Source organism: Oryza glaberrima, chromosome 8 (assembly GCF_000147395.1).
Source record: "Oryza glaberrima chromosome 8, OglaRS2, whole genome shotgun sequence".
Classification (NCBI taxonomy): domain Eukaryota; kingdom Viridiplantae; phylum Streptophyta; class Magnoliopsida; order Poales; family Poaceae; genus Oryza; species Oryza glaberrima.
In genome coordinates this window covers 2419465-2443167 of record NC_068333.1, presented here as the reverse complement: position 1 = coordinate 2443167, position 23703 = coordinate 2419465, and the positions used below count along the sequence as shown (strand labels likewise).

The 23703-nt window shown below is 40.8% G+C and overlaps 5 protein-coding genes across 7 annotated transcripts; 3 read left to right on the top strand and 2 right to left on the bottom strand.

The window, feature by feature from the left end:
* The first annotated feature begins 3077 nt into the window (after positions 1 to 3077).
* On the top strand, positions 3078 to 7311 carry LOC127782070 (uncharacterized). 2 transcript variants are annotated; one of them, XM_052309136.1, is made up of 10 exons: positions 3084 to 3436; positions 3863 to 3941; positions 4103 to 4197; positions 5121 to 5225; positions 5332 to 5411; positions 5781 to 5871; positions 5944 to 6051; positions 6246 to 6332; positions 6624 to 6692; positions 6771 to 7311. In XM_052309136.1, exons 1-10 carry the CDS (start codon positions 3248 to 3250, stop codon positions 6948 to 6950), a joined length of 1083 nt encoding a protein of 360 aa, XP_052165096.1. In that variant the 5' UTR covers positions 3084 to 3247; the 3' UTR covers positions 6951 to 7311. The 2 variants fall into 2 exon arrangements, with proteins under 2 accessions (XP_052165095.1, XP_052165096.1); XM_052309135.1 differs by having other exon boundaries at positions 3078 to 3436; positions 5781 to 6051.
* A 624-nt stretch (positions 7312 to 7935) lies between these two features.
* Positions 7936 to 12654, bottom strand: LOC127782068 (sphingoid long-chain bases kinase 1-like). Its single transcript, XM_052309134.1, has 8 exons — positions 12412 to 12654; positions 11473 to 11841; positions 11160 to 11253; positions 11034 to 11071; positions 10657 to 10803; positions 9654 to 9753; positions 8623 to 9050; positions 7936 to 8431 (listed from the first exon to the last, which is right to left on the bottom strand). Exons 1-8 carry the CDS (start codon positions 12418 to 12420, stop codon positions 8276 to 8278), a joined length of 1341 nt encoding a protein of 446 aa, XP_052165094.1. The 5' UTR covers positions 12421 to 12654; the 3' UTR covers positions 7936 to 8275.
* Positions 12655 to 13735: 1081 nt separating this feature from the next.
* Positions 13736 to 16132, top strand: LOC127781177 (protein ENHANCED DISEASE RESISTANCE 2-like). 2 transcript variants are annotated; one of them, XM_052308095.1, is made up of 3 exons: positions 13736 to 13929; positions 14444 to 15528; positions 15859 to 16132. In XM_052308095.1, coding segments are annotated over exons 2-3 (1086 nt in total). In that variant the 5' UTR covers positions 13736 to 13929; the 3' UTR covers positions 15860 to 16132. The 2 variants fall into 2 exon arrangements, with proteins under 2 accessions (XP_052164055.1, XP_052164056.1); XM_052308096.1 differs by having other exon boundaries at positions 13736 to 13934.
* Positions 16133 to 17503: 1371 nt separating this feature from the next.
* Positions 17504 to 20545, top strand: LOC127782308 (uncharacterized). The gene is made up of 4 exons (XM_052309459.1): positions 17504 to 17829; positions 17973 to 18085; positions 19362 to 19531; positions 19933 to 20545. Exons 1-4 carry the CDS (start codon positions 17751 to 17753, stop codon positions 20375 to 20377), a joined length of 807 nt encoding a protein of 268 aa, XP_052165419.1. The 5' UTR covers positions 17504 to 17750; the 3' UTR covers positions 20378 to 20545.
* Positions 20546 to 21056: 511 nt separating this feature from the next.
* On the bottom strand, positions 21057 to 22993 carry LOC127782307 (cytochrome P450 89A2-like). The gene has a single exon (XM_052309457.1). It carries the CDS (start codon positions 22958 to 22960, stop codon positions 21410 to 21412), a length of 1551 nt encoding a protein of 516 aa, XP_052165417.1. The 5' UTR covers positions 22961 to 22993; the 3' UTR covers positions 21057 to 21409.
* Positions 22994 to 23703: the final 710 nt, after the last annotated feature.

Genomic DNA, 23703 nt, shown 5'->3' with positions numbered 1-23703 from the left:
TCAATCTTATATTAAGTAAGTTTATAAAATATAATAGATTTATGATATTATGGCAGTATTTTCGAGACAAATCTGTTTTTAAGCTAGCAACATTATTATTGATGATCCAATTTTAAATGTTTTATCAAATCTTATTCTAAATGACAAATATGTTTTTTACTGTACAGAGTACTACTTTTTTATATAAAATAACAACTTCTATAGATGTCTCTCCAAATCGTTTAACTATACAAATATGTTTTTGTATAGTTAAATTTGATGTCTCTCCAAATCAAAATCTTCTCCAAGCTCTCCAAATCAGTTTGTCCAGTGAAAAATTCATTCATATCCAGCATATAAGCCTCACCATGGGCGTCTTGGAACAGTCTGTTTTTACTTTCCAGACAACCTTTTTTTCTTCTTTTTAGTAAACAGATTGACATGTATGCATGCAGGTGACATCATGGTAAACAAGTGATTGATGCCGTTTCTGAAATTAACACAACAGGTATTCAATTCCTTTCAAGTTCTTTTGTAGGAGTGTGCCAGTAGGCAGTGCTCTTGTGTTAATTAAATAATTAAACACTATTAGATTCAATAACCTGGGGGACAAATTGTGTGCTTTTTCATACTGATGGAGTGAAAGTCACTCCTCGGAGTGTTGACCAACGACCATTACCTCCAGGCTCCTGTTAATCACCTGCTGTTTTAGAATAGAAAAAATAAATCTAACCTACCAAGTCAGTAACCTTTTCAAGAAAACCAGGGATTATTTTTCATATACTAGGGTAAGACCAATTGACTGCCACTAACTCAAGTCCAAATTTGATGCCACTTTATTCTTGTGCGCCTAGAACAAAAGGAACAAGTTAAGTCAATTATTCTGGATATTAACTTTGGCTCTGTCCTATAACCAATACATTTAATCTTATACCATCTATTAAAATAGCATTTAGTATAAATTTTGTAGTTCTTATTATTTTTTTCTACTTTTGTACTTGGGAAAATAGTAGCAACCAGTAGCAAACGAGGAACGGATAAGGTATGCATCAGCTAGCAAAACATAATATACATTACGATAATTATTACTCCCTTCGTCCCTAAATATTTGATGCCGTTAACTTTTTAAAACATGTTTGACCGTTCATTTTATTCAAAAACTTTTGTGAAATATGTAAAACTATATATGTATATATAAAAGTATATTTAACAATGAATCAAATGATAGGAAAATAATTAATAATTACTTAAATTTTTTGGATAAGACGAACGATCAAACATGTTTAAAAAAGTCAATGACGTCAAATGTTTAGGGAGGGAGGGAATAATTATTAATACATCAAACACAAAACACATTACTCCAATGCAGCAGCTAGCAACAACAGACATTATTAATACATGAACCCATGGCCGAAAGATTAGCAGCTCCATTAATCCGCCTCCACTCCTGTGGATTTTACCCTGCCTCATCCTCTCCATTTTAATTTCGTTGTTTTTAATTTGCCTGCCAATTAATCATCATCGTACCGCTGATGGTTATGGCCTACTACCCTGTTGATGCTGATAATTGAACAGCTATAGCTAACAAACACATTGTCTGCGGTCCTTTGCATCTGTCACCGTCCAAACATGGATCAACAGATGAGATGGCGTCTTCTGCAAAGGAAAACAAGAGAAAAGAACATTTGGTACGAACATTGGGACTATTGGAGTGTCATTCTTTATGGGCTTGTTCTAAAGAGTCGATGTTGTATATATGCCATCTATATATGCCCTAGCCATGACATAATTCATTCTAGTATCTTATGGTGTTTAGTGAGCATTGATTTGTGATGTGTCAGTCTCTCTCCTTTTTTTTTACTATTAGTCCTGAAAGTTTGTTAGGTAGATCTAAATGATTAGGTGTCAAATCAATATGACCAACCTAGTTCTTGTTTTGAACAGGTAAATTTGTAGGAGGGCAATTAACCAAGTACTTCTATAGTACTCCCAAATAGTCAGTTGACTAAAATTTTTTAAAAAATATTTTTTTGCTAGGGAAATAAATTTTTATTAGTTCGTGATGAACATGTCATCCCTAACAAATATTTTTGTGGCTTTTCAAAGTTCAGATAACTTGTTGAAATTATTATGGATTATTCAAATACATTCTAAACTTATTTTTGTCATAACTTAGGCCATAGTGTGTCCCCAGGGTTGGCATGCTTCAAATTATTGCTCTCCACTGACAATCTCTATGTAAATTTGTACATTCATTTTGTAGTGGTTATACTAAGCAAAATTAATGTGACAATCCAACCAAAACAAGATAAATGTCATCTTCAATTGCTTCACCTTCTCCCTCGTCCTCATATCACTCCAACCATTTGCACCATCTTAACGTGTTGTTGTGTGCAAATACGATAAATGGTGTACTCAAGCCATGAAACTTTTCTCATCATGACACTAACCATATTATAGCAATTTGTTATGTACTCACGTAAAAAGTTGTGTAATATTAGACAAGTTATAAAACTTTCTTTCACACGATACTATCCATCTTTATAAGGTTGTTATGTATATGACTAAGAAAAGCAAAAAACGACAATCTTATCCACCATAGCTATCGCTTCATGCACATTTACAACTCAGACGCATATACAAATTTGAATGACATATGCCTAATATCCAACGTAAGCACACCAACCTTTGAAAGCATAACGCCATATAACACCGTGCTAGGGTACATACCCACATCAACAAAAGAAAAGCACACCCAACGCGTCATGCTATCCATTTGTGCCCCCAAATAAACTGCCACAAGAAAAGAAAAAATAATCTCATCCCTAAAAAAAAGGCAAACTCACCTTAATAAAAGAGAGAAAAAAACAACTAAACATGTCAAAAAGAAAAGAAAAAAAAAGCAAGAAACAACAAATCAAATCCTAATCATCCATCCCATCCAAATCTACAAACATGTCCAGCACTCCTTTCTTCTCCCCCCAAACCCCCCCCCCCCCTCCCTCCCTTTTACCCTAAACAACTATTTAAGCTCCCAAATCACATCACAAACAGCCCATTAAACTAACCTCCATCAGGGGGATTGATTCCTTCCAAATCAAACCACCAACCCATCTTCTCTATTCCTCTCCTCCTCCCTTCGTCGGCGTGGGCCCCACCTGTCAGCCTCTGGCCCCCACCTCCACCACCACCTCCTCTCTCTCTCTATAGAGGAGAGAGAGAGAAAGCGAGGCGCGCGAGCAGTGTAGAGAGAGAGAGAGGCGGCGAGATGGGGGAGGAGGAGGCGGCGGCGGCGGCGGCGAGGGTGGCGGAGCAGGCGAGGGAGCTGCAGGACGCGGCGGCGGGCCTCCTGTCGAGGTCGTCGGCGGAGGAGGAGGCGCTCCGCCGCCGCGCCGCCGCGCTCGGCGCCGAGCTCGCCAGGCTCCGCAAGGCCGCCGCCCACGCCGACAGCGACAAGGTACTCTCTACCGCTGCTGCTGCTTCGCCTCGTTGGTGCGCGCGCGCGCTCGCGCGCGGGTGCGTGGGGTGCGTCGGTGGCGGAGTGGATCGCCGGGGTGGGTGGGTGCGCCTCGGGCTTCGTGGGCGGATGCTTCGTGGGCGCCGGATCACTGGGGAGAGATCTGCGTGCTGTTTGGGTTGTTTGGTATGCTGTAATTTTTTTTTTAAAAAAAACAATCTCGAGTTTTTGTGAGTTTCTAGATGCGGCTGTGGAGTGTGGAGATGTGTGGGAACATGGGAATTCATGCCTCTCTGAATCATCATTCTGTCAGCTATATGTGTATCTGCTGCTGATTGATCATGACAATGTGCATGTGCGTATGCATTTGGTGGTTGCTGATGTGATTGTGGATGTGGAATTGGGTGGGTGTGTGCTTGAGAGCAGGTTGAGGAGGACTTGGATCGAGCGACGTGCCTCATAAGCGATGGAGACATTGCGGCGCTGCTCCCGAGCAAGACACATGGTAATTGTTCCCTTTTATGGAAAAAAAAAGTTTGAACTTGTTCTTGGTTTCTGTCCTTATTCCTTTTTTTTTTTTGATGTGGGATTCTGATATTTTGCTTTGCTTTTTTTTTTGGCGATGTGGGATTCTGATATTTTTGCTTTGGTTTTTGGGCTTGGAAGGTACTTTCCTGAAGATGTTCCTGGGACCAGTAAATCTGCGGGCACCGAGGAAGGAGGTGCAGCTCAAGGTGAAGGAAGAGTATAATAGCTACAGGGTATGTTACAATTGTACTATTGATGATAATCTATAGCCATCAAGTTGTGTTTTGAAATGAAAATTTTGGGTGTGGCATTCTGGTGTCTTTGAGCTTCCATTTGATAAAGAGTTCAGGAATTTAATTTGCACATTGATCCAAGTACCTTAGAAGAAAAGAGTGTCTTTGTGTTGTCCAAAGCTTTTACAATTGTAAATTCTGCACTGCTAGACAAAAAAAAAAATAATAATTCTGCACACATGGTAGTGTTCAAGTTTTTTTTTACCATGAGCCTCAAATAATTTTAAGTTAGCTTGAGATGTACTGAGGTGTTAGAGAATTCATATACAAATCGATTGAATTCATATACTACTTTAATTCGTTATGTTTTCTTTGAAACTGTTTTGTCAAGTCAATACATAAGCCTAACTTGTGCAAATTGTGATCAATTAATTAATTTCAAGTTAATAAACAAGTCAAACTAATCTACTATTATTTGTCTATGTAACTATAACATCATAGCTTATCTAAATTTACATAAATGACAAACATAACAATCAAGGAATTGCACCCATGACTTCTTCACTCTTCCTAGTGGAAGTGAAACACCTGGCGATTTCAGCAGTGTAACTTTTAATTTTTCATAGAAATCCTGTACCTCCAAACTTTTCTATCATCCATCTTGTTGATGTTCTATCCCTGTAGAAAAAAAAAACTCTTGCCTCAAATGCCTTTTCAAGCTTGCAATGGTGATGACACCAAAATTAGCAGCCTTTCTGTGCAAACTGAGGCCAAGATTGTTACAAGAATTTTAAATGAGAATATTTCCTACAATATTGTTTGAACGATTCAGTGAGTGATCACCTTAGAGTATACTGATAGATAACCATAAACAGCAATAACTCTTTGTCCTGTTCATAAATAAACCTCCCCCTTTCTTCCAGGATAGGACTGCATTGCTTTTTCTTGGTTTCCCAATGATTCTGTTGGTACTCCGGTCATGGTTATGGAATGGATGCTTCCCAGTATTGCCAGTTCAGCTATACCAGGTAGACTGATGCTTATTCATGGACATTGCAAACAGTTTAACCTATCTTATGTTTTATGCCATGCCAAAAGATTAAACTGACAGTGAGCATACCTTATATTTTACAGGCTTGGTTGTTGTTTCTGTATACAACTTTAGCTTTGCGAGAGAACATATTACGAGTTAATGGAAGTGATATCCGTCCTTGGTAAGGGGAAAAAAAAACAAAATTTGGAATTGCCCATATACAAAAATGAAGAGGGTGTAGCCATTCTTGTTCTCTAATTTTTGCATGTCAGTAGTTACCAATATTTTCACCTGTTATTTCAAGGGAACATTTCAATGTTCTGAAGCCTTAAGTTATCTTATATAGACTGTAAATGATGCTAAATATTTTGTGTTGTTCAAATTTCAAAAACTGTCTATCCACTTATAACATGCAGGTGGCCAGCCTTTCTTTGCTTGTTAAGATTTTGTCTGCTCTTTTCTAGTCACTATACGTCTATACATGTAAGCACCAATACCACTGGATACTCTGATACATGTGGAACTTATGGAAATTGCTTTTGTTCTTAAGGTGGATGTGCCATCACTATTGTGCCATGCTGATGTCTCTTATTAGTCTAACATGGGAGATAAAGGGACAACCTGATTGTTCTCGAAAACAGGTATGCAATTTTTTTTCTTTCCACTATATACTGTACATAATGAATGTGCATAACCTGTATACTTATTCACAGAGAGGCGTCGAGCTGTTTCTGTGCTGGGCCATAATGCAAGGTTTCGCCATGATGTTGCAGAACAGATATCAACGCCAAAGACTATATACTCGGATTGCTTTAGGAAAGGTAACATATTTTTCTGATCAAAAAACAAACTGATACTCTATGTTCCTGCTGTTCCAAAGAACTTTCTGGTATCTATTTGCTTTTTTATGGCATTTCAAGCATCATGTGGCTATATGCACTTAGCTGTGAGATCATGTCATTTCCTTCATTTTAGTCCAAGTAATTTTGCATAACTGAATTTTCTTTTTTGGTAGGCTAGAAGAATGGACGTTGTGTGGGGAGAGACTGCTGGTGTTGAAGGTCAATTGTTGCTACTATGCCCTGTCCTCTTTCTGTTGCAGGTACTTTTTTTTTTAATGATAGCAGGTGTTGAGCATACCAATACCTAGTTAACCTCATCAAGGACAGATCGGTTCTCTTTTTTTTTTATCCTGTGATACTTCTAGTTTTTTTTTGGTAAATACACAATGCTGTGCTGAAAATTCCTATGAAGGGTAGTATCCAGGTCTATTATCTAAATGGTAATGCGATCTACTTAGCACATGCTGACTTTATGTAACACTAAATTATAATCTTCTGATAAATGTGTAGACACTCAAGTCAATTATCTGATTTCGCACATACTTGTATAGGGTTTTGAGGGTTACGTTGGATTTTTACTTCTTCGTACTGCTCATACAGGCATCGTCCCTGAGTGGCAGGTAAGAACTTTTGGCTCTTAATACAACCAAGATTCTATCATACTTAACCCGTGTCATAACCTATGCATGCTCTCACAGGTTGTGGTCTGTGGAGTCCTACTGATCGCAATGGCGATAGGTAATTTTGCAAATACAGTGGACACGCTGATGGCCAAGTCCAGGTTCAAAGCAAAGAAGAGATCCAGGGGCAAACGGGATCCTGACACATGCAACTCACCGACTGGCCTATCACCAACAAACTCAACTGCCAGAGCTTGATATGGATCCGGGGAAAAAAATTCTCCATTCTATGAACATTTCCCATGTTCAAGCAGGGCTTGTTACTACCATTGTAAAGCATTAGTTTCTTGGCCACCAGCTCCTAGTCCTGACTGTCTCTGTCAAAGATCATACTCATGTAATCAGCTGATGATTAGGTTGCTGATGGTCTCAGGTTGAGGTAATCAAGAATAAACTGCTCATGTTTTGTGTATTTTTTTTCTTTTGTTCTGAACATCAGCCATCAGGTGGACTAGATGAACTTAGGACTGTAACATGTAGCAAAATTTTCCCAGTATAGTTATTGTGAGATTTGCAATGTCAGAACCAAACATGTGAAGTTGTACATTAGCATGTGGCCTATCCTGTTCTCTTCTCATGAGATTCTTTAGCTGTGACTACAGTCTGTACAGGTATGTGTGCCTATTTAATTGGATCATTGGTCAATGTCACCCCATGTTTGGCCCAAATTTATTTTATGCATTGTCAATTATCATCTGGTAATCATCAGAACGATCAATCTGCGAAAATATTTTTGGATGCACACCCTGGAATTACTGACAAGGAATTTTAGTCACAAAGGGCATGCTTGGTTGGATGCTCTATTTTGCTAAACATTTTATGGCATGCCATAGTTTTTGTGGCACCAAATTTGTCGGCCACAAGTGTGGCAAAAGTTTGTAAGTATGACGTGTAGGGACATGAGCTAGAAAAGTGTGGCAGTGAACCAAACACTAGCCTAACTTGGTAAAAAAAAAAAAAACATGGTGTCCAGAAGTTAGTAATGCGTGGTCCCCATTATCTGATAATTGATAAGTTACTTTGCGATGATTTGTTTTGCTCCAACATTTGAATGAACCAGATATTCAAGTTTACACAGGTTAGCGTGCAAAGGCTACAACATTGTCGTGCCGATGAACTCTAATCGAAACTAGATATAGCATGAACAATCAAAATTTCTTGCATGCATTTGCAAAATAAAACATGGTATGCAAACCATACTTCAGATCAACGATCAGAACAATGACTTGGTGTAAGCTTAAAATTACATTTGCTTCTGTGTTTCCATGTAAAGTCAGAAGTAGAGATTTTTCTTCTTTTTTTTTTTCATTTCAGAATATACAATTGGCCAATGGTGGGGGTTAGAAGCTCCCCAAAACCCATAATTTCCCCTCATTTACAACCTCTCAAAAAATAGTGAAATATAACGGTAGAAAGAAGCATTCTCTGATGCATAATTTCTCCGCTTCCCATTTAATTTAATTCATACATTGAAGTGGTTCCTCAGTTTGACACTTGAATTTGGACCTTTGGTGGTTAGAAATCTACTCAGATGCGCTGCGATGCCGGCCAAGCAATCTGCCTTGTGCTGGGAGCAGTGAGCACTGCCATTCTGTTTGGCCCTCTCCAAGAAGAAGCTCTCCGTCAACACCGCACCCATTGTGGGTTTTGCCAATTGGCCTGACCTTAACATGTTTTACCTGCAAGAAGCAATATTTGCAAATATTTGGGTATTAAAGATTGCTAGAGTTAGTGGTTTAACACGATAGTCTGATGATAGATTGATTGTTGTGGTGGATGCAACTAACAAGGCTCAAGACTCAGGGAAATCTTGGCTGCCTAGAACAGGCTCGTAATAGATTAATCAAAAAGATGGGGGAATATCCAATACCTTGAAATATTCCACATAAGGCAGAAGAAGATGCCAGCAAAACTGATAGGCGATAAAGAAGCAGAATAATCTGAGTCTTCCACTTCCATGGACAAGAATCAAGTCTAGACTGCCGTCATTATGCTGAGCTTTTGGCGCGATAACCGGTGAGAGTAATCCCTGTGCAGGCTTGCAGAAATGATTGCACACAAAAATGCCAAGAAATTCTCCTTTCCTAGTAACCCAGTTATCTTCAGCACTGCTATCAGCAGCAAGATGATCATTACACTTTTCAGTCACAGGTAGTAATTTGTGATTTCTCCTGGGTGACAAAGGGAGATAGTTGACCTCAAATCTGTATTGAGGTAATGATAGAAATTTAAGAACACCAGCGATGACATAACGGAAGGGGCCAAAGTGCAGACGGAATTTTTCAGATAGTTGCAGAACTGGGAAGAAAAGAGACATTTGAATGAAGCTATAAGTTAGTTCAAAAATGTATGCGACTACAGTATATAGAAGAAAACATTAGTAGTTAGCAGTAAAATAAGAGCCAACATGAAAATATGAAATTGTGGACTATATTTCCAAATCATATAGTAATTAAGCAAAAACCACATATAGTAACAAACAGTGGCATAAATGATATGTGTGGTATCATTCTGATATTTTAAAGCAATAATTTATTTTAGCAATGAATCGTTATGTTTAGACGCCTCATCAAAACTATAAAGTGATAGGTCCCTAGACTAGAAGTGCTTTGAGGAGTATTTCAATTCCTCAGACAAGAATAACCTTTTATCTCTTGCTGTAATCCTAAATAGATTGCATGATTATAAGTATTCGCTATTTTCACCTTTCTTCCTTTCTTACTAACATAATCTACAGTGAATTCATGTAGGCCCTAGCTTGCATAAGATAGTCTAGCTCATTTCTTACATAGAGTAACATCATCTAATGATTGAATTATCTAAAATAGAATGAAGGTATCAAATTCAAATGTATCACTTCAAGAATTACATGTGCAGTTGTGCAGAAGAATGAAGACTTACCATCAGCCACAAAACCATAGTAGGAAGCTGTCAAACCGAAATGAGTAATTCCAGCTTGGGTCCGTTTGACAGAGAACACGTCTATTGGAGTGATACCACCCTACAGAATGAGATTCATTTCCTATGTGAGACCAAACGAAAATCCTTATCCCAGTAGTGAACTTTAAAAATATAAAATATTTTTTATATTATTGTTTAGGTCGTAAACTTTCTAGCTTGAAAATCAATGGTGCACATGCTCAGAAGAATACAGATATATAATAAATGAAGGCCCCCATCGGTTGGCTTTTTTTCTAATAAGCCAAAATGGCTTATTAGGGAATAAAAATAAATTTGTAGGTAAAACTTTTATATATGTGTTCTTTGTAACTTAAAAGCCAATGCTGAAAAAAAACTACGTTAAAAATATCTCAAAATTAAGTTTGAAAATTCAAAATTTGGCTTATTCTTTGGCTTATTGGGCCATCCGATGGGAGCGGAAAGAAATAAAGAGAAAATATGGTAAGTATCATGCAGGACCTTCTACTGCCAAAATATGTGATGACATAAACTGGACTGTCCAAAACAAATCCAAATTAAAAGCATATGGTAATGATGCACTATATTTATCTCTGCCTTAAAACGAGTTTTCTTGGAGTACATAATTTAAGTATACCCTCTCTAATTTGCACATTGTGGTGGTGTTTGAATCTCCTGAAGATGAAGATGAAGATGAAGATTAAGTGTTTCACGCAAAAGAAGGTGGTAATAACGTGTGATTAATTGAGTTTTAATCATTACAAACTTGAAAAATGGATTAATCTGATATTTTAGAACAACTTTCATATAAAAAGTTTTCGCACGAAACGCACCGTTTATCAGTTTGAAAAGCATGCCACTTTAATCCAAAATTTAATCCACTCTTTTCAGTGGATTCGAACGGTGCCTGTGTGAAACTTTATTCCAATAATAGCCTTACATATTAATATGTCGCACAAATTTGAATATAACATTACCAAATTACCTTGGCTAAAGTAGTTGCAGCGGAAACAGGATCTCTGATACCAAGAACAGTCCACACTAACGAGTTCTCAGAACCAGCCGGAATTATCCCAATTGGCAGTTGAATAGCCTCTTCCAAATCATCTCTACCAAGTAGACCATTCAAAACCTGTACTAATTATAAAGAATATCTAATTAGCAGTATGGAAATGCAATTATGAGCTAAAAGTGCTAAATTTTGTAAGAGCAGTGGCAACAGGCCCATTTAACAAATATGAATTTATATGTATTGACTGCAAATAACAAGTACAAGGTACACCTAGGAGCAATAAAGTAAAATAAGCTACCAGAGCAGCAGATCAGATTGTGGAAAGAAAGAAGCATAGGAAAGAGGATAACCTCATTCACAATTCCATCACCTCCAACACATATGATACCTGTAAACAATAAAATAATAATAAATCAAATAGTGAAATAGAAGGGTACAATACGTAACTGCAAATACAGATACAAAATTGATATTACCATCAGGACATGTGCTGAGATCAACAGTAGAAGCAAGAGCATGTGCATGACCAGCATACGCTGTTTCAACAACTTGCATCATAAAGCCTGAAAGCTGCACCAAATCAAAATTCAAATGCAAAAATATATAAATAACACATTAAAGGTTCTAAAATGTCTTCCCCTCCATCTAAAATCACACGTATTACAAACTTCAATGCTTTCCACTGGATTTCAAGGAAATTAAAATTTTCAGGTTGCACTTGAAATAAAACCCTTTTCTTGCGAGTTCAACTGAAAGAACTTTCTGGAAATGAAAAACAGGAACATTTACCTCCAATGTTGGTTGTACTTTCTGGTAGAAAACTTCACGAGAGCTGCGAAATCCAGAATTAGGATTCAAGATGACAATCACTTTACGAAAGATTCCTTGTCTTGCACATGACTGATCTTTCAAAACATTAACTGTTAAATAGCTGGGCAATTCTTCTCTGCAGGAGGTACTCAGGTCAGAGGAACAATGCGTTGCAATCTGCCTCTGAGTGAAGTTGGTCTGCCATAGCATAGATTTCCTCAATTTGCGAGGCAAAATTATCTGGCCAGCTTGTGATCTTTGCAACTTCACGGTATGAGACCGTTGATAGTAGTTTCTTGAGAGGCATGGATTGTAGGCCAAACATTTATTTACAACACTACAGGACACCTGCAAAAAAAAAAATGATTAGCTGGTTACATAACACGAGCACGAAACAAAAAACGCGCAGTCCACCTCTTTGAGTAGTATAGTAACAATGAAGCTCAGGAATACGCAAGGCAGGGACTTCGATGAACAGATTATACTTCAGACTTGTTAATAAGTATGATTAAGTCAGTATATAAGACAACTTTGATGCATACAATCCTAAAAGGCACATTCAACCATATTCTGATGCTATGTCTGATACAGCGGAGATTTGGCATGGTTACAAACTCAAACTCTTAACCAAACATAATCCGTTTCCGTTTAAAAAGAGATACAGTTAGCTGCATGCTGAAATCACTTGCATAATATACCAAAAAGTACTCTAAGCACTACGAAATTGCGAGAGGAACATTTGTAGCCACTACACAGCAGGGGGCACCTAAACTGGGGAGACGAAATTTCCACCGAAGAGGAGCAAAATCAAGACGAAATTGGACGGGTTAGTTGGAGGGAATGAAACCGATCGTCAAATCCCGAACGGATCTCCAATCCGCCCATCTCCGAACGGCTCGAGGTTTGGTTGAAACTCACCTGCTTCATCTCCGACTGGGCGGGCGCAGCCGTCGAGTTAACGGGAGGCCTCTCTCGAAGAACAGTGGTGGGGGGAGGCGGATTTCGGGGCCCGACGCAGCGGCGGCGCACCGGAGAGAATGACGCCCCGCGGCGGCGGCGGCGAGGAGCGGCGAGCTGGTGGTGGGTGGGGAATAGGGCAAGGGGATTTTTATTTTATTTTTTTATTTTTTTTCTTCACAAATGCGATGGCCAATGGAAAATGGAAAATGAACGGCTATATTTGCCTGTAGTTTGCTGTACTTTGCTGGCTTTCCTAAAGATTTGAGAGTCATCAATATTTGTAAAAATATTTTGTAAAATTTTAAGAAGGGTATGACATTGTGGCAAATCACATTTTTTATATGAACTTAAGCATGTGATATTATGGTCAAAGTTTTAAATTGTATACCAAATATTGTCCTGAATATTAAATTTCTACGAGAACTTTATCCTAAAGATTATCCTAAATATTAGATATCAAATTTTATATCAAAGATTTTTTTTATTCGTATATATGCTCTCCTCTCATCAATCTTTTTTTTTTCTTTTATGTTATCTATTTCGTTTTCTTCTCCAACTAGAGGTGAGTCATCGCAAAACCAAGCTTTAAAAAGCAGAGAAAGAGGACACGGAAAGAGAAGAAGAAAAAACCGAGTTTTAGGATTTTGACGGGTTGGATAATACAAAACGTGATAAATAAGCAGACATAACATGTTTTTTATAGTATGAATAACATGTTAAACCACATGTTTTTTGAACTCATAAATGGTATAATTATTTTAAAAATATATATACATGTGAATTTCTTACAATATTGTTTAAATCCATTTCACTTTATAATTTAATCATTCATTTATAACTGTTAACAATAATCATAAATTATTCAGCTACTCCGCCATATGTAGCACAAAATAACGTGGACATGCAAAGAAAAATAATAAAAATAGTACCACATTTTAACTTCGTGCCAAAAACGTTAAGCAGTAAATTATAAGTAAGGGGTAACATAAAAGGAAAAAAAATATTCGCTTCATCCAATAAACTCAACTTAAAATATGATGTGACGTTTTCTAGTATAATAAATGAACACAGATAACATTTTGCTGTACAAAATCTAAAAAAAAAAACCTGGATAGTTTATGTGTATGATGAATTTTTGGTTGGTTTTTTATTGGACGGAGAGATTACTTCTTATTCAGATTTATAGTATGACATCCGTTTAAAATATTGCTATATTTTAACGGGGAAATAATAATAAACCCGTTTTGCTTTCCTCCGTAATGCCAAATCATCACACGCTAAGCCTGCAGTCTAATCCCCCTACGCAACACAATCCCCTTCCCCGGAAGAAGAGCAAAGAGCAGCTGAGGCGAGCAAGCAAAGGCAACACCAAGAAAGCATCCAAGATCTCTCTCTCTCTCTCCCTCTTCCAGAACGCTCGCCTCTGTTCGTCCTCCTCATCCGCAACCACCCCGAAGGCCCAACCAAGATCCACAGGTGAGGTGAGCTGTGTCTTATTTGCCGATGCTTGACTTGCTTCTGCTTGGAGGGTGTCCGGGTTCTTGATTAGATGCGTTTCCGGGTGCAATCCGGAGCGGATATGTTGCTGAAATCACGGTGTTCAATCGAGAAAGCTACTAACTTGATTGCTTGGTTCTCCGGCTGCTCGCTGTATTGTTTGTTCTCTCTTGTTTTTTCTGTTTTTTGGTTCAGACTTCAGAGATCAGGGTGTGGCTGAGCTGTTCTTGATTCGATTCGATCACTCTAGCTAGATCGAACCTGCCTGTGTGGCTAATTTGATTATGTAGTTTGTGCAATTGAAGAGGTGGACCCGATTTGGGGGGCAAAATTGGTTCTTTTTTTTTTTGTGTGTGTGTGTTCTGCTCTTGCTTACATCTGCAATCTACAACTCTGAATCTTCTGAGCATATATTTTCTGTCCATTTACATTGCTGTCAGTTTGGTTTCTTTGAGTAGTAACTAACTAGAGTTAGCACTTTTTGTATGGATAGATGGATTGTTCCAATGGTGAGGTTCAGCATCAGTGGATGGAGGATGTCAAGGCAGGAGGAGCAGTCCCATTTCTTGACCCTGACAACTGCCCCAATGGCTGGGCTACTCCCCCAGGGGACACATTCATGGTCAGAGGCCCTGATTATCTTGCAACCAAGGTGAAGATACAAGGTGGGGAGTATCTTCTAAAGCCTCTCGGGTTCGACTGGATGAAAAGCCCCGCGAAGATATGCGAGGTCCTGAATAACAAGACTCATCGTGTGAGGAAAGCCATCGACGACGAGGTTTCGCGTGGCAATCAGCCTTTCGTCTGGGCATTCAACCTGCAACTGCCCAGCAAGGATAATTACAGTGCTATATTCTACTTTGTGTCGCTGGAGCCGGTACCGGAAGGCTCACTTATGGATCAGTTCTTGAAAGGAGATGAGGCTTTCCGGAAATCTAGGCTTAAGCTAATCGCTAACATAGTTAGAGGGCCTTGGATTGTTCGAACAGCTGTGGGAGAACAAGCTATTTGCATATTGGGTAGGGCTCTTACGTGCAAGTACACTCAGGGATCAAACTTCATTGAAATCGATGTGGATGTTGGATCTTCTATTGTCGCAAATGCAATTGTTCATTTGGCGTTTGGTTACGTGCAGACGCTAACAGTAGATCTAGCATTCCTTATCGAGGGTCAGACCGAATCAGAGCTCCCTGAGAGACTTCTTGGAGCTGTGAGGTTCTCTGAGTTAAATCCGGGTTCGGCTGGTGTGTACGAAGTGCCATCTGAAGAGCAACAAGAAAGTGCCCCTTTTCTGCCAGCAAGATTATGGCAGGGTTTTTCAAACATGTTACATAACCCTGGAAATTCCAGGGAGCCATCCTCTACTTCACAAAGCACTAATGGGAGTTTACACAAAGAAGATGCAGATGAGAATACTAAAGGAAGTTTGCACAAAGAAGATGTGGATGATAATACTGCTGGGAGCTCGCTCAAAGAAGATGGGTACGAGAGTGCTACTGGTAGTTTTGACAAAGAAGATACAGAAGAGGACTCTAACGGGAGTTTGCACAATGAAGATGCTGATGAAAACACTAAATGGTAAGTACAATGGTGTTCAGTTGTGCAATTAGCTAATGTCCTGCAAATTGCCTTTTGTCATAACTTTCATAGATAAACAATGTTTCTATAGAAAAACAACTGCAATATGATTGCTAGCATAACAGTCACAACAGAAGGAGATTTATTGACTACTTACTAGTTATGAACAGTTTATTCCACTACTATTATCTATGCTAATGATGTTAGGTTACCCAATGATCAATAATATCCCTATATGTTGCCATTATCAGAGTTACATTTTAGAGAGGTTGTAGATAACGTTTTCTCGTGCTTAGGGATATAATGAGATATGATTATAATCCTCTGCAGATTTTCTTGAATCTCCTACCAGTGGAACGTGATGCAGCTGCACTGTCGTCGAAACTCCAAAAAGGATATCTTCATTAGTTGGGGTTAATATATTAGTCCACCATTGTGTTGCAATTCGTTGAAACGATGATCAGGCTCAGGTAGCTATTCTCCATGTTATCATGACCCTGACTGGGGCTTTCTTGTGTGCCCCCACATCTGTTGTAAAAATTATACATACTCCATTACCCTGTACATATTACATTCAAATGCAGAAATTGATATGTGTGTCCCATTCTCTTCTGGACAAAATTGTATGCTGAATGGAATCAAATGCAGAGAAGATGGGGGTATTCAGAAAATTGTACATTGAATGCAATCAAATTGTACATAAATCTGAATTACATTCAGAAACTGAATGGGAATGTTTTATGGAATCAAATGGGGGTATATGCATGGCTGTGTATAGAGAGATGCACTTGATGGTGATTACAAGATGAAAACTACCTCAAAACGAGCTATCATGCTGGCGTTTGCTTGGCGGCAATATAATGCTAAAGTTGATCATGGTGTAAACTGACGGCACATCAGGGACCTGAATACCTGATGATGAGAGCTTCTGATCGGTCCAGACAAAATTGGGCATCTGTTTTAGTCCAGGAATTTCTGTGACTTAGGCATAGAAAAAGTTCTGGTATATCATAAAAAAGTTTACATGGATTACCTGGCACGTCATGCTGTTACGTATAGTACATGATTTTCTCTCTATGTGAACGCAAAATAGACAGCTCTCTCCTATACGTTTCTGAGGGGAAAAAAACGCAGAAGACACTATTTTCAGCTAACAAAAAAGTTTATATTTCTTCTCTCAACTTTTCATGTGGTTTTAATTTTCGTCCAACAACTTTATTACTAGATAGAACTCTTGCTTCGACTATCAAAACTGTACAAACAATGCTTTGAAACTTAAAAAATAACATCTACAAATACGCTCATAGCGTAGTGACAGTGGTTGCTGTCATGCACCCCATTCGTCCGGGTTCAATTCTCCTCGAACATGCTCACTAGGAATATTTGCTTATCTTCTTAAAACCATTGATACTAAGTTTTTTCTTGGTGTCCAACTTTTAAAAATAACATCTACATATATCCTCATGCCATATATGTACATTATATCTACAATGTTCCATATGTTATTTAAAACGACCTGCTCTAATATCGTTTAAAATTTAACGAGCAAAGTTCATGCACCATTTGTCAAAACCAACAAGTATTCTTGGACGACGAAGTAATTCCAATCCATACATTGTTGTTTTCTAAGAGCGAGTTTAATAATATAGCTAATTATTAGCTCTAAAAATTAACACATCATATATACTAGCTAACTTAATAGCCTACTAATATAATATTTAATTATAAATACATACTACACCATTAATATTTTTCTCACATTTATCTCACATAGGTTATTAGATTTCGTGCGGTAGCCGGCTACGAACTTGTAGTCCGCTTTTTTCTCTCTCCTCTTCTCTCTTATTCATATAAGCATAAATATGATGTGGCAATATGTATAAACCGTTTACATCATATATCATATTATTGTATTCGCTCTAATCCTACTCTTTTCTTTATCAAATAAATAAATCCCCACCCTCCATCTGAATTTTCTGAACCCACCCACCCTTCTTCCTCCAGCTCTCGCCTCGTCCTTGTTCGTCATCGCGCTCGCTCGATTTCTCCTCCTCCTCTCTCTAGATCCCCTCTACTGCGAGAGATTTCCTTGCTCGAATTCTTCTCCTCCTCCTCTCCCTCCGGTGAGCGGTGGTATCGGCGAATCCGAGCTCCTGGTGGTGTCGTGGGGGGCGGGGGGATTCCGTGATGGTCGCCCGCCGCGCTCTGCGGCGGACGCGGACATGCAGCGCAACCTCTCCTCCTCCTCCGCCGCCGCGTCGCCGCCTTCGCCGCTCTCACCGGCCGACGGCTTCCTCTGCGGTAACGATCCCGGCTGGGCCGGCCTGCTTGTTTCTTTCTTGCTGTTCTTGCTCCTGGTTCTTTGGAGGAATTCCGTCGAACACCTGGCCTGCAGTTGCGTAGCGATCTGATTCCGGTGTTTATTATCTTGGGGGGTTTTGCAGTGAAGGAAGGGGTGGATGAGATGATCAAGTACGTGGCCAACGAGCCCTCCGTCGGGCTCTACTTCGTCCAGCAGCACGCGCAGGCGTCCATGCCCCTCCTCCTCGACGTCAAGGTCCAGGGCCTTCCTATCTCTATCTTCTCCTTGTCCTTAATTTTTCTACCAGTGTAGGTGTGATTCTTTTGCACATGCTGCGTTGCGCGTTGGGATTGAAATGTTATATTGATCTATCATCAGGGCGGCCTTATCTCAGAATTGTGATTGGTATGAAATTCAGAGATGCTTGATTAAGAGAAAAGTAGAGCAACAACACATTAAACACTTGGTTAGGGGGCATAACTATTGTTACAGTGTGTTAGTTGCATTATTAAAGGGATCCAGCTGATTTGTTATATACCCAATTTTGAGTCTTCAGAGTCAGATTTTTTTTTTTTTGAACATGTCACCATATAATCCATCACCCGAGGGAACTTCAGGGAATTTCATTTATCAACTTCTGCGCGTGCATCTAGTATTATCATGTTATAGTGGCTTCTTTCAGATTTTGACAGACCACTTCCTAAACCTTCCAACATGATAACAAGTCCAGAGCTAATAAATATTCTGATTAGCATTGGCAGAAGCTGATGCGGTGTAAACCAGTTAAGCATCTAAAATTTGATTTTTATTTGTTTTCAGTCAAGGGTCAGGTTGGGATCGCAGGTCATATTATTTGTGTGAAACAGGTTTTTTTACCAATACATTGTACAACAGTTAAAGTGAAGCTCTTACAAAAACATGGAAGAAGAGATGAACACGGTATACCTGAAAGGCTGAAACTTTGTTCTCAACTGACAATGCTCGTTATTTACCATTCATATTTTTTCTGGTCTTGTGCAATATTGCATTCCTTCAAGCAGTTTTAAGTTTGAAAATAAGCTGATACCTACTAATAATTAGTAATTTCTCAGCTGTTTGACAATTTCATTTGTTCCTGCCAGTGGTCACCACTTATTAGGAAATATCAAAGTTATCTGCCTAACGATATGATTTTGTGGTGCAATATTGCATTCCTTCAAGCAGTTTTAAGTTTGAAAATAAGCTGATACCTACTAATAATTAGTAATTTCTCAGCTGTTTGACAATTTCATTTGTTCCTGCCAGTGGTCACCACTTATTAGGAAATATCAAAGTTATCTGCCTAACGATATGATTTTGTGGTGCAATATTGCATTCCTTCAAGCAGTTTTAAGTTTGAAAATAAGCTGATACCTACTAATAATTAGTAATTTCTCAGCTGTTTGACAATTTCATTTGTTCCTGCCAGTGCCACTTATTAGGAAATATCAAAGTTATCTGCCTAACGATATGATTTTGTGGTATTCTAACATGAGCCCTGTTCCCTCATCAGGGAAAGGTTGCAGAAAAGATTCATGAGGTAACATTGCATACTGAAGATATAGAGGACTCTATCTGTGCAGTGAGGTCCATGGCAGAGTTTGGACTTCCAATTGCTGATGATATGATCAAGGACATAAATAAATCTCTCAAGATAATGTCAAAGACCCAACCAAAGAGGGGGTTCGTATTCTACCTATCTTGACAATCTCCTTTGCATTACATGTTTTCTAACTTGTTTGTTTGTTTAATACAGTGCTATACCCAAATAGCTTCATTCATACCATCCTTTATAGAACAATGACCTTTTGGTTTTCCTTTTTTTTTCATGAAGTATGAAGCATGACAGCAGAACATGTTATATATAATTAGTAAGATAAAGATAAAGTTGTTCAAGCCTCTCTGATAGTGCCTGTTCTTTCCACTAACGTTCAAGTTTTTTTTATAGCTTCTAAACTTAGTAACTAACAGAAAACTCTACAGCTCTGGCTTGATCATCCCAGGCCCTTACCGTAAAGTATAATTTCTATGCATATATAGTTCATCTTCTGTCATTGGTTCTGAGAAAAAATCACTACATTCAGGTTAATCCAGAACCCCACTTGGGGGTTTCAATCAGGGAAAAGCTCAGGAACATGGGAAGAAGATTTGGGCACAACCGACGGAGGAAGCAGCCGTAATTATTTCTCTTCCATGTTCAACACTGCGAAGCAAAAGGCATCCACTCTCAGATGGCCACAGCCTGATTTCGGAACAAAAGATGACACCACTGAGGAGTCAGAGTCATCTGCAGCTCCTGAATCATCACAAGCTGGTGGACATGGTGCATCGACACCCTCAGATACAGAGAAGGATGATCTTCCTGTTTCAAGCCATCTTTTAGATAACAATACAGCTACTATGAAGGAGAGCTCTTCGACTGATATCTCCAAATCGGTGGAGAATTATAACAAGTTCAAGGAAGAACAAGAACTCAAACTACAAGAATGGCTTAGACAGTCTGAAGAAGCTGATGATAATAAAGAGTGAGGTGGTTCTAGCTGGTGCAACCTAGTACGTTTGCTAGAGCACATACCATGCCATGTTGTATCCTATAGATGCTTACTTGATGCACTTGCAGAACTTCAAATGGTAGCTGTTTATGAAGCAGAGCTTGTAATCATGATGAGGTACATAATTTATCTGCCTATTAGGGAACGCTGTAAATTGCCATACTCTGTTTGCCGTTGATTTATTTATTGCCAAGGCACAGAGATCATCAATGTACTGTAGAATAGCCTGAACTATTGATCATGCAATTTTTCCATGTCTCTTCACATCTATTTTCGGTAATCATGTCGGTGGCATCAGCAAATGAATATCCTTATTACACCCATTATGCAGTACCAGTATCTCAGTATGAATAGTTGTCAAGTTCAGGGACAGTAACCTTTGTTTGCAGCATTCTTCAGAACACATCACATTGATGTGTTGTTCGTCTGCAACCAATCCCTCCAGATCAATTGAGTGATTAACTACTGCAGGTTGGTGATATCTTTCTGCAGATGAACAAATCTGCATGTCTGAAGGTTCCTGCAGATTTATTTACCTGATAATTACAAACCTGCAATAGCTAATCACTATTCACTCATTTGCAGACTGTGCTATGAAAGGCACTATGTTTCTTTTAGATTTTCTTGGCGGCATCATGTTAATAGTGGCGAATGGGATCTCACAACCAGATTGCTATTACCAATTAAGTAACTAAGCTCAACAATACAACCAGATTGCTATTAGCAATTAAGTAATTAAGCTCAACAAAGTACAAGATTATGAGAGAGAAAGTACCAAACTGTTCTCCCCATAGTAATTTGTACATATAGGCACTAGCACAGCATTAGTTCAGTCTACTAATACCCCAAAAGAACAAGAGGAACTTAAATCTAAACACCATTTTTAATTGCTAATTAGTAGCATGATTAGCAAAGAGAAGCCATGACCTACTCTTGTTCTCTTCCTAATTGCCATGCTACAACATTCAGAGAAAACGCCGGCCGCCGTCGCCGTCGTTGAGGCCTTTGTTCACTCGACGGCGGCCGATCGGTCGCCGCGCAGCGGCACGGCGATCGCCTTGAGCGGCCGCTTCATGACGACGGTGAACTCCAGCTTCTCGGTGAGGTCGACCTCGTCGCCGGCGACCTCGCGCCAGTCGAACTCCCTGACGAGGTTAGCGACGAAGTACTCGAGGTGGAGCAGCGCCAGCGCCATGCCGGGGCACACCCTCCGCCCGGCGCCGAACGGCATCATCTTGATCTCCTTGCTGCCGGTGAGGTCCACGTCCTCGCCCTCGCCGCCGGCGAGGAACCGCTCCGGCCGGAACACCTCCGGCGAGGCCCACACCTCGCCGTCGAGCCCGATCTCCCCCACCGCGAAGTTCACCGGCGTGTTCGCCGGCACGCGGTACCCGTCCAGCGTCGTCTCGTCTTCCACGGCGTGCGGGAGCACGTAGTGGCCGGGTGGATGTCGCCGGAGACCTTCCAGCACCACCGCCTTGAGGTACGGCATCGCCTGGAGATCCTCCTCCCGCACCTCGCCGTCGCCGCCCACGGCGGCGGCGATCTCCTCCCTGAGCCTGTCCTGCATCGCCGGGTTCTTGACGAGGTTGGCCAGTATCCACTGCAACGCGGTGGCCGTGGTGTCGGTGCCGGCGCTCATGAACTCGGAGCAGAGGCTGACAATCTCGCCGTCGGTGAGCCCCCGCCCGCCGTCCTCCGGGATGGTGAGGTTCACGAGGGAGTCCACGTAGCAGTCGCCGCCGGCGCCGGCCTCCCTCCTGGCGCGTATGAGCGGGACGAAGAGCTCCTCCTGCCGCCGCCGCAGCGACACCAGCTTGTTCCACCGCTCCCGGAACACGAGCTTGGTGATCGGCGGGAGGAAGGCGAAGACCTGGAAGCTGAGGAAGTTGCCGAGGAGGTCGCGCTGCAGCGCCTCGATCTCCCTCACCCGCGCGTCGCCGGGGCGGTCGCCGAAGCACATGTACACCAGGAGGCAGAACATCGCGTACTGGAACGGCTCCATCACGGTCACCGGCGCACCGCCCTCGCCGCGGACGTGGGAGATGAGCACGTCGAGCACCCAGCGCCGCGCGTCGGAGAACGCGCGGAGGCGGGCCGGGTTGAGCACGCCGGAGGAGATGCATCGCCGGAGGGCCCTCCACGTGGGGCCATACGGCGCCGAGCTCACGTTCCGGCCGCCGCTGGAGAGCAGCGCGGACGCCGGGCCGCCGCCGCCGCGGGGGCGCGACGCGAACGCCGCCCCGCGGTGCACCAGCGCGCGGTGCGCCGCGCCGCGCGCCGCCACGAAGATCGTCGGCCGCGACGGCCCCAGCGGCGCGAACGTGAACACCGGCCCGTGCTCCGCCGCGATCCGCCGCAGCGTCGGCTCGACGTCGAAGTCCCTCCGCGCGAGGAACAGCAGCGGGCCCAGCACAGGCACCGTCCTCGGCCCCGGCGGCAGCGGTGCCGCCTCCGCCGCCGCCGCCTTGGGGCTCGCCGCCGAGGCGCGGGCGCGCAGCAGCAGCGAGCACGCGAGGCAGAGCAGCGAGGTGAGGGAGTAGAAGAGCCAATCCTCCATGGCTAAACCTCTCGGATTTTTTTCCCATTCCCACAGCTCACAGTGGAGGGATATTTATACGGGAGGGAAAAAAGTTTTATTCCTTTTTTTATTGGGAAAATAATTTGTTTATCCATTTGGTTCCTGGCTAGAATGTTTGGATGCTGGTAGGAAGTGGGTGGCTGGGATATTTTTGGGGGTGAATAATTTCACGGGGATTTTTTTTTTTTGGTGTGTAGCTAGTGGCCGGTAGTGAGTGTTGGAGTCATGAACACGTAGGTAAGGTTGGATTATGTGGCTGTTAATTTTTTAACCGGATAATTTACTTTTATTATAACTTTAATTACCTGGGTATTAGTCACCTGCCAAGAAAGTCACCAGATTGGTGAAAGAAAAAAAAAAGGCAATAAGTGATCAGATGACACAATAATAAGTACTGAGCATTTTTGTTCAAAAATAATAAGTAATGCTCTAAAATAGAACAAGAAAAATCAAATTCGATTAATGCCGCAACATCACATAAGTATGCCCGGAGAAAAACAGAAGAGGGGTTCTCTGTTTTTTTTTTCTGTTGCTGGTTAGTTAAAAATTGAACCGATATAATGTAAAAGAAAATAGAAAGAGTGCATAGCTTCTTAGTTAAATCGTTTCACGTAAATCTGGTAGGCCATAAAAACGGCTTATAGAACTCACGAAATAAGTTATTGGTAAATTTTTTAGCTATCTGAAAACTACGAATGCTGAAAAATAAACTACGACAAAAT